Source organism: Chrysochloris asiatica, unplaced genomic scaffold (assembly GCF_000296735.1).
Source record: "Chrysochloris asiatica unplaced genomic scaffold, ChrAsi1.0 scaffold00156, whole genome shotgun sequence".
NCBI lineage: Eukaryota > Metazoa > Chordata > Mammalia > Afrosoricida > Chrysochloridae > Chrysochloris > Chrysochloris asiatica.
The window spans coordinates 754396-766366 of NW_006408674.1; the positions used below are offsets into that span (position 1 = coordinate 754396).

At 50.2% G+C, this 11971-nt stretch overlaps 2 protein-coding genes across 2 annotated transcripts in view; one reads left to right on the plus strand and one right to left on the minus strand.

Annotated features, from left to right (window-relative positions):
* CIB2 (calcium and integrin binding family member 2) overlaps nt 1–1306 on the plus strand; it is a 28052-nt gene extending 26746 nt beyond the window's left edge. The window contains exons 5-6 of the mRNA XM_006870894.1: nt 750–945; nt 1285–1306. Coding sequence (XP_006870956.1) covers nt 750–945; nt 1285–1306 — 218 coding nt within the window. The remainder of the gene's footprint in view (nt 1–749; nt 946–1284) is intronic.
* Nucleotides 1307–3430: 2124 nt separating this feature from the next.
* Nucleotides 3431–10984, minus strand: SH2D7 (SH2 domain containing 7). The gene is made up of 6 exons (XM_006870895.1): nt 10809–10984; nt 9448–9537; nt 6541–6710; nt 6056–6261; nt 4104–4775; nt 3431–3484 (listed from the first exon to the last, which is right to left on the minus strand). The coding sequence occupies exons 1-6, from the start codon at nt 10982–10984 to the stop codon at nt 3431–3433; spliced, it is 1368 nt and encodes a 455-aa protein (XP_006870957.1).
* Nucleotides 10985–11971: the final 987 nt, after the last annotated feature.

The following is an 11971-nucleotide window of genomic DNA, read 5'->3' on the forward strand; positions in this document are numbered from 1 at the left end:
AGCCCTTCTGAGTTTCCTGCCAGACAATATCGCACAGTTTAGACAACATGGGCCTGGCTCAGGAGTCCCGCTCTGATTAAATCACCTGACCTTTCTAAGCCTTGTTTTCTTGGATGTAGAGGTGACTAGGGGTCCATTGTGGAGGAGGGCCATTTGGCCTTGGCCTGAATTCCCAGGAAGCCTGCGGTTTGAACCCTTCAGCTGTCTCGGGATGAGATTGTGGTTACAGTCCTTGTGGGATTTTGCTGTGAGTTGGTGTAAATGTTAATTTATTGGATGTGGGTATTTAAGAATGAGGCCTGGTGATTCTATGGACTAAACATTGGACTGTTAACTTCAAGGTCAGTGGTTCAAACCCACCAGTAGCTCTGTGAGAGAAAGATGAAGCTCTCTGCTCCTGTAAGATTGATAGTCTTGGAAACCCCTATATAGGGTCGCTATGAGTTGAAATCGATTCAATGACAGTGGTTTTTTTTGGGATGGGAATGGAGCGTGTTTGAGATGTATGTGACTTGTAGGTAGTAAGGCCTCTCCCATAGGTCGACTGGGACCCAGTGAGCACCCTTGGGCTCTATCAATCAGGTCCAGGGTCCAGTACCCCTAGAGTGTATGTGGACATGCCCTGGGAACTCTATAAGCTGGTGGGGGTATCAGGTATGACCAGCTCAGAGGACGAGGTGATGTAGGGCGGGACCCTTGGGATCTGTGAGGGAATCTAGCCCTGGCTTGAGCATCTCCAACTTCTACAGACTTCAACACTGACAACTTCATCTGCAAGGAGGACCTGGAGATGACACTGTCCCGGCTCACCAAGTCGGAACTGAACCAGGAAGAGGTGGTACTCGTGTGTGACAAGGTCATCGAGGAGGCCGACCTGGACGGGGACGGCAAGCTGGGCTTTGCCGACTTTGAGGACATGATCGCCAAGGCCCCTGACTTTCTCAGGTACTGTCGCCTGGGGCTAGGGCAGAGTGGTCCTGAATGTGGGGCCACAGCCAGTCAGCCTGCCCCCCCCTCAATGCAGACTGGGGAGTCTCCTGTCTCCTGTAGGCCCCAGGTCCTCAGTATGGGAAGGATTAGGACCTGGGGCCCTTTTTTGGGGAGCTGGAATCCCCAGGGACAGTGGGTTCTCCAAGTCTGGTCTCCACAAGAGCCTTGGTTCCTTCTCTCAGCTAAATAATTAGGGGTTCTCTGCAGGGTTACCTGAGGGACTAGGGTGGGTTGAGCTGAGGGCAAATCTTTTTCACTTGCCCAGGTCCAGAATCTTTGTCACTCTCTTTCCAGCACATTCCACGTCCGGATCTGAGGACACTGCCAAGGCTGCAGGGGCCCAGAAGTCCACCATCCAGCCCTGCTGTCTATGTAGATGTGACCACGTGGTCCCCCAAGGAAGGAGCTTCAGCCTTGGGGGTTTGCACTTATAAACATTTCCTGTAGCCCTTTCAGCAAAAAAAACAACAACCACTAACTTTAACCAGGGGAGGGGGATGTGAGGGAGGAGGTCCCTTCCCAGAGTCCTGAGGTCCAACCCCAGGTCCAGCCCCATGACCCCTCCAGGCTCTCCCTCAGTTCTACCATCTACCCTGACTCTATCCCTAATGGTATGTTTGGGAGTGGGGGGCACACTGGATTGTCCAAGTGCTGAACAGAGACCCTGGTCACCCAGGGCAGAGTGCAAAAAAATAAATGGGTAGGGTAGGGATAGGGTTTTAATGAGCTATGCAATCTTTCTCCAAAACCCAAGGCTGGGCCACCCCCCACCCCCTGTCTACTCCCCTTCCCCTGCCCCTGAATGTGAAGCTGTGTCCACAGTGGGTCCAAGGACTTTGCCTCTGTTTCTACCCGGTATCCACACTTCACAATACTATGCGATCCTCACTGGTTCAGGCTGTCTACAAGATCTGTGAACCCCTCCAGGTATAATGCTTGTGTATTGCCATTCTCTGTCTCTGCCAATGTGAGGAAACATTCGACGGCATCTCTCCTGGTCCTTGAAACCACCATTAATGCTTCACCTCCTTGTGTTAAGCTTTACCCGCCCATTTTAAGCATTATTTTTTTTTCCCACCCAATGCTGGTGCCTTTGAGAGGAAGACCCATCCTTGCCCTCAAATCTTTGTGTGAATCCCATAAAGGATGAGAATCGTCTCCACTCCCCTTATAACAATAATTACGCTGGGTAACGTTTTTTAGAGTGCCAGCCACAGGTCAGACGCCTGGCTAGCTGCTTTACTGTGAGTCCTGACCACAGCCCCTAGGAGACAAGGACTCTTAGAGCCCACTTTCAGAGGGCGAAGCTGTACAACTACTGGGCAGCTCAGGGTAGATTTTTCCACAAGGTGACTGTTCTGCCCGGGGTGGGGGTGGGTTGGGTTGGGGGGTACGTGAGGGAGCCTAGGGTTTCCAGCTGGTGATAGTCACACTTCTGTTTTCCATTTCCTGGGCTTGGGGACAATGGGGGCAGGAGGTCAGTTGCTCACCCTTATGGAGGTGGGGGCATGTGAGTAAGAGGGGAAGTGAAGAAAAGCAGGAAGGACCCAGAGGGAAGGGGATCGAGGAAAAGGTCGCCTGGCTTGAGGAAATGGCGTTAGGGAGAGACCCGAGTGCCCTGTGTTCAGAGCTGGTCCCTCAAGCTTCTTGGAGGACAGACTCACCAGATTAAATTTGGGTCTCATGAGAGGGTTCTGGAAGCTACCCGTAAAGACCAGAACTGGCCTGGAGGCAGGCAAGGGTGACCTGGTCAGACAGGGGTGGCCGCAAGTACCCTCTTGCTCCAGAAACCACCCAGGCTAGATTTCAGCGTGCTGTGCTGAGGGGTGTCTCTCAGCGCCCTGCCCTGCCATGTGACTAAGCATGTTGCTGATCGCCTCTGGGCTCTAATTTCCCCACCTGCAGCACAGAGGGGTCTGCTTAGCTCTCACAGTGGGGCTGGGGCAAAGGCAGGGGGCAGAGAGACGCCCCAGCCATCTCCGTGTCTGCTCCAGGGTCCGAACCATGGCCTCTAAGGGAGTCGCTGTTGACATTGCTGGCTTCTTGCCCTCGTCCACTCCTGGGCCTCCTCCAATTCCTGCTGATAGGGCTGAGGAAGGGAACAGACTTTGGTCTCAAGAGTCTTGGCAGGAAGTGTCCACTAGTTCGGAAGATGTCTGCCCTAGCTTGGTAAATGTTCAGTGTGCTGCAGGTCCATCTGTGAAACAGGCATAATGACCCCTGCCTCTTGCCAGTCCCCACTCTTCTGGAACCCGGGTCACCTCCTGTGGATGGCTGGCAGCCTCTTGTCTGTGTCTCTGAGCCTGGTTTGGGGGCAGACTGGTTGGTTCTGAAGATCCTAGAGGTGCTTTCAAGTGAGCTTCAAGCTTCCCCATAGTCACTGGTACAGTCCAGGCACCAGGAGACCCACTTGTGTGGGCTGCGGGAAGCTAGACCCTCCTCAGAATTTGTGCTTCTTGTCCGCAAAGAAGAGCCTCTTCCGGAACTTGTCAGGCTGCAAGGGACGGGGAGAAGATGTTGGGCCTGGGGCCCTGGACAGCGAAGGAGAGACCCAGGCTCAGAGGGCCCACACCAGCAGTGACCTGGCAGCTGGGACCCAGGAAGTGAGGCCAAGTTGGGATATAGGACAAGCCTCTCCAAGTGCCTGAAATACCACCTACCATCAGCCCTTCAGGTCTGGATTAAGCATCTGCCCTCCTTTGATTAAGGAGTCCAAGGACAAGGAATGGACTAGAAAGGGGGGCAGAATAAAGATCATGTTCCTGGCATTCCACACCCCAGAGCTTTCTGCCCCAACTGGGGTCTCAGGATACACTGGTGTCCTACCCAAGGTGGGGGTGGGACTATAAAGCATGGCAAGGTTGGAGGTTCAAGCCCACCAGCCACTCCTTGGAAACCCTATACAGGGTCACTACGAGTCGGAACCAACTCGATGGCACTTAACAACAACCAGGAACAGGAGAGAGCGCAGGACTTTATAGCCAGAAGAAAAGCCTATGTGGAAGCCCTGTCTTATACTGATATCACCTCTCCTACCACTGTCAGAAGGGGTACAATTCTGAACCTGACCCCCACCGGCCCCCACCCACCCTCACCTCACCCATGGAGCCCACCTTGTGTATCCGTCCAGTCTCCTTGCTCCTGGTGGCTGGGATCTGCTCATAGGTGTTTCCTGGCTCTGGGGTGTGCTCGTAGTCACTGTCCATGGACTCTGAGAGCTTGCTGTAGGTGGGACTGGCCCCGGGGTGAGGAGACCTGGCTTGGCCAGCCCAGCAGGCCGGGATCTGCTCGTAGGTGTCACTTTCTTGATCTGGCACATTCTTAGCCTGCTGCAGGAGGAGGCCCACTGTCCCAAAGAGCTCATAGGTGTCTGCAGAGCTGTCCTGGAAGCAAAATTGAGCCCCTTGGCACAGTGTTGGGGACCTCTGGCTCCAGGTCATAGCTGGGGAGCCTAGGGTCTCAGAACCAGGGAGCATGAGGAGCCCCCGGGAAATGGGAGACACTGATAGACCCTGGTCTGAGCTCACCCCAGCAAGGGCCAGCACTGGGCCATCAGACCTATTCAAGCCTCCATCTGAGGGTCTTCTCAGGGCCTCCCTAGTGGAGATGCAGGCTTGGCTGCCAACAAGAACTGGCGTCTGTTTGCTGACCACCTCTGTGCCCAGATTTTGTCGGGCCTGGTTCCTCTTCTTCATGTCTGCATAGATGATGTCACTGGAGCTTCCAAAGGACTCATCTAGGAGAGAGGCACTCCTCTCGGGGAGCGGGGGCACCCTAATGGAGGTCTGAGGAAAGAAGGACAAAGAACTTCTTAAAGAGGACCCATAGCTCTTTAAGATGACTTCAGGTAAACAGAAACTCCCCGGGTAAGCCCAGACCTCCTGTCTCCGCTTCACTTTATCTGACTGTTACATGCAGGGTTTTAGATACATGACATCCAGGCTCCCTGAGAGTTCCTAGGTTCTTTGAATATGATCTTTATCTCGGCATTCAAGGCCCCGAGTCACCAACTCTACTTACCACCTAAGTTTATCCTGCCCTGTCCTCATCCCTCTAACAAGGTCTGCTGGCCTCTCAGAGCCCCCTGAACCCATTCACTGGCTGCTGTCTCCCCTGCCAGAATGACCCACCTCCAATTCCATCCTTCAAGTGTCCAGATACTGTCCCACCTCGGGGAGTTTACATTTGAATTGGGAAGCTGTTCAATAAGATAGTATGCTTTGAGATCATATGGGATATAATGCTAGATCAGTAGACAATAGTGCACCAGGTCATGCTGAGTGCCAGGAAGAAGAGCAAAGCAGGGCAAGAGGGTAGAAAGAAGGGCAGATGGGAGAGGGGCTATTTAAGCAGAAAGCAGAATGAACTGGGAGGATGAGCATGCAGATATCTAGTGGGAAGAGCATCTTAAGCAGCTAGCACAACATGTGCAAAGGCCCTGAGGTAGGGACAAGCTTGGTGTGTTCACGGAAGATCCACAAGGCCAGTGAAGGTAGAGAAGAATGAGAAAGGGGGAGAGGTAGAGCTGGTGAGGGTCTTTAGCCTGGTGAAGATTTTATTCTTAAAAGGAGAAGCCCTTGGCCTGCTGTGATCCAATATACAAAAAAGTTTGTCAGGAAAAAAAAAGGAATTTAAAGAAAATGGAATTCCTTCACAAGTTTTTTGAAGGGCCTTTACATATTAAGAGAAACTTCGCCAAGTCTCCAGTGAGTGCTGTTGAACAGAATAAGTCTTCACTCACATAAAGTCCCACCCTATAGTTTACAAGGATTTTCAGTCACTATACTTTCATTCAAGCCTCACAGCAACTGAAGCTCGGGGAGATTAAGCGACTTGCCCCAAACCACACAGCTGAAAAATCAGTCAATTCAAGGTTTGAACCAAATCCAGCTGGCCAGAAGTAGTCCATCCGTGTGGGTGACCCATTGAGGTATTCCAGGCTGGGGTTGTGCTTATCGGGGCCTGGCATTGACCACTGGAAGCCTGCAGGGACTGACCAGCAGAACCTCCCAGGCCTGACAGTGGACACCTAAGTCCCTGAGCCTGGGGGACCCAGAACTCTCACCTCTGTGCTTCCCTCTTCAGAGAGGTTCCTGGGACTCACATCCAGGCTCTTGTTTTCGTGGAGGAAGGAGACCTGGGACTTTGGAGGAGGGCGGGGGCTAGCAACCTTGTCTGAGGCAGCCGTGGAGGAAGCCCTGGCCGGCTGACTTTGCAGGCCCAGGTTGGTCCGGTGGAGGTCCAACATGATAGCATCATATAAATCGTCCTCTAGCTAGTGGGGAGGAATCACAGCAGACATGTGGTTATACACCCCAGGCCACCCCCCTGGTGCCTGCCAGAGACTGCTGGCGAGGGACTGAGAGAGTCTCACAAGGTCCCTGACCTCAAGTAAGATGCTGTCTCAGTCTCACTTTTTCAATAAGGAACCACGGCCCTGCACTGAATGCCCCAGATGGCAGTAAATCAGGAAAGTGAGAAAAAGCATGTGCCCAAACCCTGGGCCCGGGCACTCTGACCTGCCACCCTCACCCTGGGGAAGATGGGAACCTACCCGGGGACAAGCAGTGGCCAGGGTCTCCCCAAAGGGCTCAAGTTGCACCTCCTGGTAATGGCGCACAAGCTCGGCCAGGCTGTTATGGCTGTGGGTGTCTCCCGAGACAAGGTAGCGTCGGTTGTGGAGCTGGTTGATGACAAAATGCCGGCAGCGGTCACTGCCCCTACAACACAAGGACTTGTGAGGTGGGGCTGCTGGTCACGGGCTGCCCAGCCTGGAGCTCTGGGCCTGGAGGCAGGGACAGGTCCATCCTGAGACAGCATTGCCCACTGGCAAAGAAGTCCAGTCTTGAGGGGTAGTTGTGAAAGCTCAGGGAGCTAGGGAGTGGTTTCAAAGCCTGGTGCCCTGAGTTCCTGGGAAGTGCCTAAGCCTGCCCTGTGGGGCTCAAGGGTGAAGTAAGTGAGGCACTCCCAAATGACAAAAGAAGGCGGTGCCAAAAAAGTTAGTAATCAAGATAAAATCAAACAAACATGCAATCAAGAAAAATCGATCATTACCAGTGATTAGAATACAAAAGCTGGAAACAATAAAGGATCAGTAATTGGAAAGTCTGATCTTGGTAATAGAAATGATGCCAACGATCACATAAGATTTTGTAAGACCAACAACTTATTCTTTACAAATACTTTTTATCAACAGCATAAACTGTAACTATCCATGTTACCCTGGGCAGGTGAAATCCACTGACATCCATTCAACTATATATGTGGAAAGAAAAGATGGAAAAACCTAACATCATCAGTCAAAACAAAGCCAGGGGTCAACCATGGAACAGACCAACAACAGCTCGTAGGCAAATTCAAGTTGAAGCTGAAGAAAATTAAAGTCCACCAGCGCCAAAGGACAACTGTGACTACATTTCCTCTGAATTTAGAGACAATCTCAAAAACAGATTTGACACACTGAACACTAATGACTGAAGACTGGTGTTGTGGCATGGTATCAAGAACATGAAGAAAGCAAAGGGTCACTAAAAAGAAAGGAAAGAGGAAGGAAGGAAAGAGAAAGAAAGAAAAGAGATACTTTCTGAAAAGATTCTGAAACTTGCTCTCGAATGTACAGTAGCCAAACTAACTGAAAGAAACAACGACGTAAAAGAACTGAACAGAAAATCTCTAAAGGCAACTTGACAAAGTCAAGTACGATAATGAGATGTACAAAGGCTCGGAGTTAGGAAACTAAGAGAGAAAACACACTCAGCTTTATTTCAAGAAGAAAGAACTGAAGAAAAACGTTAAGCCTCAACTTGCAACATTGCATTCGGCTATTTCATTGCTTTAACATCTCTTACTGAAAATGAAAAGACCATCTTCCCCGTGGAATTACAGTGTCTCTTCTCATAGAAATCAGCTTTGTAGGAGTGTTTCTGGACTCTGTTCTGTTTGCTTGGTCTATTTGTATCTTTTTTAAGTTGACATTTAGCCTAAGTTGACACTAAAAAACGAAAATGTCCTAATGATGAAAACTCATTTGAAAACAACCGAGTGATGTCATAGTATCTAGCCCAGTATCTGAACTCCTGGTGTTGCGCTGTAGGATCAGCACTGGACTGCGAACAACACGTCGGCAGTTCAAACCCACCAGCTGCTCCTCGGAAACTCTAAACAGGGTCAATACAAGTCGGAAACGATTCAATGGTACTTAAGAACAACAAACAGCCCGGTATCTGCTACAAAGGATAGCAGTATTTTAATATTGACTAAGATCCATTGGGAGTACTAGCATGGCCCTGTAGGGTAAGCACTGGACTGTGAACCACAAGGTTGGCAGTTCAAACCCACCAGCCACTCCTTGGAAACCCTATATGGGGTTACTAAGAGTCAGAACTACCTCAACAGCACTTAACAACATTTATTGAGTTCTTACTATGTTCTATGCTCTGGGCCAAGTACTTTTAAATGTATAGACGTCATCGAACCTTTTCAAGGATCCTTTGAATAATAATGGTACTGTTATATATTTTACAGAGAAGGAAACTAAGGAACAGAGAAGCAAAGTAACTTGTTCCAGGCTAGGATTTGAACTCCGGCAGTCTGAGTACATAATTCTGAGTTTGAAGCATTGAGATTTGCCCTATAGCCCAGGCTTCCCTCTGTGCCATCCCCACACTCAACCTACTCTCAGCACAGGATCTGGTGTTATCAACTCTAACTTTGTTCTACCATCTTGTGTGCTCCTTCTATCTCCACTGCCCTACCCAGACCACTGGCGCTGTGGGCTAATGTGCCAGACTTCAAAGCCATTTGAACTGCAAGGTCGGCAGTTCAAGTTCACCAGCTGCTCCTTGGAAACCCTATACAGGGTCGCTATGGGTCGGAACTGACTTAATGGCACTTCACAACACAACACAGACCACATCACTTCACATCCAGCCAATTGTACCTGTCCCCAACTGTGCCAGAACTTCCAGCATCTGTTTTCTAGGCTTCCGGAAGTACCATTGCAAGACATGAATCTGACCAATATTACCCGTGTCCTTCTCTCCAGACTTAGGCGTCCAAGGCCGTCCTGAGGTGGCCCTGTCCTCCTCTGCAGTCACTCCTCCATAAGAACCACACATCCTGCTGCGCCCAAGGCCTGTGTCTCTATAAGCCTAAACCACACCCTCTTTTCTGCCTACCAAATTGCTATTCTTCCCTCTCGCTTCTGTCCAGTTTGCTTCTGTGAAGCTGTTTCCGGCTCCCCACCAGGAAGCTGTTTTCCCTGCCCCACTCCTGAAGACTGAGGCTTTATCCGTAGCACATAACCAGAGCTCAGGGAATGCCAATGGATGGATAACCAATGAAGGGTGAGGGACAGCCAGGCAGTGTAGGTTGGTGGGGTCACTGTGACTTTCTCCAAGGCTCAGTTATGGGTTTTCTGAGCCCACCTGCCACCTTGCAGCAGGCTTCCCTTCTTACCTGTAGGACAGGATGTAGCCGGTGGCCCGGTCGCTGAGGCGGATGAGAAAGGAGCCAAGACCTTTGTCCCTGAGAAGCTGCTCAGTCTGCCTGGACAGAGGACATGCCATTAGTTGGGTTCTATGTCCCTATAGCAGCAAGACTCAGACCTGCCTCAAAATCCCTGCTGGTCAGACCTCCACCCCAGCTGCATTGGGTTTGTCAGAGCTCAGTCTGTGACCTGCCTGGACTCAGTTGAACAAGATCAGGGATAGCCTGGGTTGGGTCAGCGTCCTGAGACCACCCCCTCCACCACTTCCACCCCCACCCCCATTACAACCTACCACTGGCTTGGCCACCTACTGTCCATGGCCACTTCCTGTCCACCTGGGAAACTGTTCAGCAAGAAGAAGGAATGCCTATGGCAGGTAGTTTTTAGACTTGGTAAGGGATCTCTGGTTTGAGAGTGCTGAATAGAGATGTGTAGGATGTGCCCTCCACAAGAGTTTCTGGAAGGAAGTAATACTACCATGTCTAAAGTTTGTCTCCCTCAAACCCAGACAGCTTTGGACATTTCACATGGTGCCAAGTATTTGGGGACATGATAGAATTTTCTAGCTATGTTCTGTTTGAGCACTGCATCGACCAGATACTCTCTCACCAAACACTGACAGGATGCCTGCCCCCAGGCAAGACCAGCTACAGAATTTGCAGGACCTTTTGTTTAAAAATTCTTAGGAATTTAAAGACAATGACAAGAGTATTAAACAAACACCCAGGCCCTTCTTTTCTGCTTCACCTCATGATTTGGCAGCTTGAAAATCCAGTCCAATCAGAAAGCCAAACCTCATGGTTTATCCTTTATTCCTAGGGTATTCATCCAGCTTTGCTTGGATGGTGCCTGTTCATAACAGTTCTCCTAGCTGAATCATGAATAGTGCTCTGGTTTGGAGGATTAATGACACTGTCCCTGTGTGGTGCTGTAGGATAAACACTGTACTGTTGACCACAAGGTGGGTGGTTCAAATCCATCAGCTGCTTCTCAGAAACCCCTAGACAGATTTGCTCTGAGTTGAAACTGACTCGATGGCACTTAACAAGCAAGTTAGTCATCAGAGTTGAACACACCCTGTTCTCGCCTGTCCCTGTTTCTGTCCATTTGGCAGCCTGGTAACCCCAGCCCACCTAGACCTGCACTTGGAGTGCGAGCCAGGGCCCTCACCCACCCTGCCCATGGAAGTGCCAGCATTCTGTCCTCCTACTCTCACTGCCCACCCCCAGAATCCCTGCCCCACCCAGAGAGAGGGCAGGAACCAGTCTTACTCCAGAGTCCCCAACATGGGCTGGTGGCCACACTGGGCGTATAGACAGGGTAGCCTTACTTGCGGGTGATGAATCCATGAAACCAGGGGGGCAGGACACCGTTCTGCAGAATAAGAGGGGCCTGCGTCTCCATGAACCACCTCAGGGCCAGTGTCTGGAGGTTATCCAGGGCCTGGCTGTCCCCTCCTCCTTGAGGCCCCCCATCCAAGCTGAGCTGCTTTATACTGCTCTCCATTCTGGCCGACACAGGAGCGGAAGTAGAATCCAACAGCCGTCCACCTCTATATCTGAGTGCTCGGCTCATTTGCCTGAAACCATGCCCTCCCCAACCACCTGCAGATACAGGAGCGCTATTGTCACCTCTTTACCGGGAGCTGATTCTCTCTGATGCTTTAAGGCGGGGTACCTCAGCTGGCTGGAAAAATTGGGGGACGGGTCATATTAGCAGGCCTAGATAGGGAAAAGGAGGTAGAGAAAAGACACCTGCTTTGTGGTCCAGCAGGTGAGCTTCCTCACTGGGTTTATTCTCTTTCCACCCAATCAGTGGTCTTTGTCACAGCTAAAGACCATCCCGTGGCAAAGCAGTGGATTTGAATTCTTTGTACACTTCCCTTGTGGAGGTGCTTTGGATTTTGGTGAAGATCAGTGCAGTGCTGATAAATTCATCCTTCTATTTGAGATTTATTGAGTGCCAGCTGTATGCCAGGCATCTGTGGACACTGAGAATAAATAATTGAGCAAACATTTTCCCCCCTCATGGCGCATGTATCCTAGTGGAAGGAGAGGGACCATACACAAATACAAGGACAACTCCAAAAAGGACTGCTACAAAACCATAGAAAACTTTATTAAACAAAATTATCAAAATACAAAGCTGTTATTTATTTTATTTTTTTTACATAAACTCCAGTTAGGTCTATACATTTCTAAAGGTGAGTTACCATTTCTCTAACCCTTCCCCCAAAGAATTCTGAGCTCTTCAATGTAGACCACAGCAACATGGCAATTTTTGCCTCCTCAAGGGACTAAAAATCATGTTCCTTTTCAATGTTCTTTGAGTTTTGGGAACATAAAGAAGTCTGAAGGGGCAAGATTAGGGCTATAGGGTGGATGAGGTAAAGTTTTACAAAGAAATTCTTACAGGATAGCCCTTGCTACCCTCCAAGAATTAGTAGGCATGCTACCACGATGGAAAACAATTCCTTGGTCTCTATTTTCTTTT

Coding starts and splice junctions, on each gene's coding strand:
- SH2D7 (XM_006870895.1), bottom strand. CDS start 10,984: ATGGAGAGCAGTATAAAGCAGCTCAGCTTGGATGGGGGGCCTCAAGGA. Junction 4,776..6,055: donor CTGAAGAGGGAAGCACAGAG/GTGAGAGTTCTG, acceptor TTCTTTCCTCAG/ACCTCCATTAGGGTGCCCCC. Junction 3,485..4,103: donor AGACTGGACGGATACACAAG/GTGGGCTCCATG, acceptor CGTCCCTTGCAG/CCTGACAAGTTCCGGAAGAG.